The sequence below is a fragment of the Plasmopara halstedii genome (assembly GCF_900000015.1).
Source record: "Plasmopara halstedii genome assembly, contig: Scaffold_3109, whole genome shotgun sequence".
Classification (NCBI taxonomy): Eukaryota; Oomycota; class Peronosporomycetes; order Peronosporales; family Peronosporaceae; genus Plasmopara; species Plasmopara halstedii.
This window is the reverse complement of record NW_020190012.1, coordinates 349,143-350,607: the sequence shown is the minus strand read 5'-3', so window position 1 is coordinate 350,607 and position 1,465 is coordinate 349,143. Positions and strand designations below refer to the sequence as shown.

At 54.9% G+C, this 1,465-nt stretch overlaps 1 protein-coding gene across 1 annotated transcript; it reads left to right on the top strand.

Moving 5' to 3' along the window:
• Positions 1-427: 427 nt before the first annotated feature.
• PHALS_07375 (uncharacterized protein) lies at positions 428-1,135 on the top strand (the record flags this gene model as incomplete). Its single annotated transcript, XM_024720830.1, has 1 exon — positions 428-1,135. The coding sequence occupies one exon, from the start codon at positions 428-430 to the stop codon at positions 1,133-1,135; it is 708 nt and encodes a 235-aa protein (XP_024585990.1).
• Between the last annotated feature and the right edge of the window lie 330 nt (positions 1,136-1,465).

Genomic DNA, 1,465 nt, shown 5'->3' with positions numbered 1-1,465 from the left:
CCCGCTTTGGAAGCGAAAGACGCGGTAACTCGATCGTTACGCGTCCACATCATCGGGCTCCCGGCCAGAGCGGATGATAAACTTGCCACACGGAAAGCTCGTCGAGCTCGTTTATTGGTCCCACAAGAAATTCCGTTAGACGTTTATCGCACTCGTCAAAGTGCTCAACGAGGTGGCTCTCGTGTTCCCGCAATGCGGACAATACCTGTAGTGCTCGCCCCTGGCGAAAGCACTACAGATGACGAAGCACTCTTTGAGCAATGGGTGAAACGGCACCGAAAACTTCCCTCACTGCATAACCTGCAGTTGAGCCACAAGGAAGGGGACGTGCGTGCGGAGCGACACCTCTGCTATGAGTTTGCCAAACTCAAGGCACGCCGTTGACTTCCATCGGATTGTCGCCCTGCGACGTATGGGTTAACCCCTAATGCTCCCGCGAGCTCTGTGTCTTCGACCACAAGAGCTGCTTGAGCTCAGCTCATGGCCCTTCTACTTCCCGGCTATTGCCGGGAAGCGCGGGGCGTCTGATGACGCGAGACGTCCTGTTCTTTCCGATCGAAAGCGTCCACGGCGACTGGGCAATCTTGCCGAAGTGGCGCCTAAAACTCCCACGAGTTTTCGGAGTCGGGATATCCCCGCCACTTCACCAGGTATTGGGTTCGACCCTGGTGACGACGTCGTCCAACAAGACATTCCACGTGATAGTAGACGTCACCGTTTTCATCAAGAAAAATCGTTGGCGGGCGGTGACGACCGGGTCGACCGCCGTCCAGTGACTCATGATGCTCTTCGAACCCTTGAGAACAAGGTCTTTCGTAATCGGAACATCGCTGAGCGTCATGCTGAAGTAGCATATCGCTGTGCGGACGCTCTTGACAATTTAAAGCACGTTGTGCGCCGGCTGCCTCGTCTTGAGGACTACCGCTCTCAGTCGAAGCGACTTCTAGCCGTGGAGCAGGCGGATGCATCGCTGCAGGCAACGGTGGAGCGCTTGGCCCCATTGGAAGTGGAGGTTGTTGCACTCCGTGCTCAGAACCAATTGCTGGTTCAACTTTTGGGTGGCCGCGGGCCCGTGGATTCCGCTCCTGCGCCAACCCTACCGCGTTCACTTGCGCCGAATCCCGGTACGGCTTGAGAAAGCCCACGTAAAATACTGGGTGGCTGCGCATCCGTTTTGGAAGGTTCAGCGTATACGCCAGATCCCGTTTGGTCACGACCTTAAACGATCCGATAAACCGTGGATGAAGCTTCGTCCGGAAGATTGCAGAGGCTGCATGTGTAGGCAGGGTTTTGAATTTAATAAAACAGGTTTCCGACCTTAAAGCTTTCTACTTTGCCGCTTCCTTTTTCATCTGCATATTGTTTCTGCAGGTCTTGGCTCTCAGCCATCGCATCGCGAACGTGTCCTAGGACACTCAGTCTGGTAGACAAGAAGTTGTCGACTTCTTTACGGATGGTGAGGGGT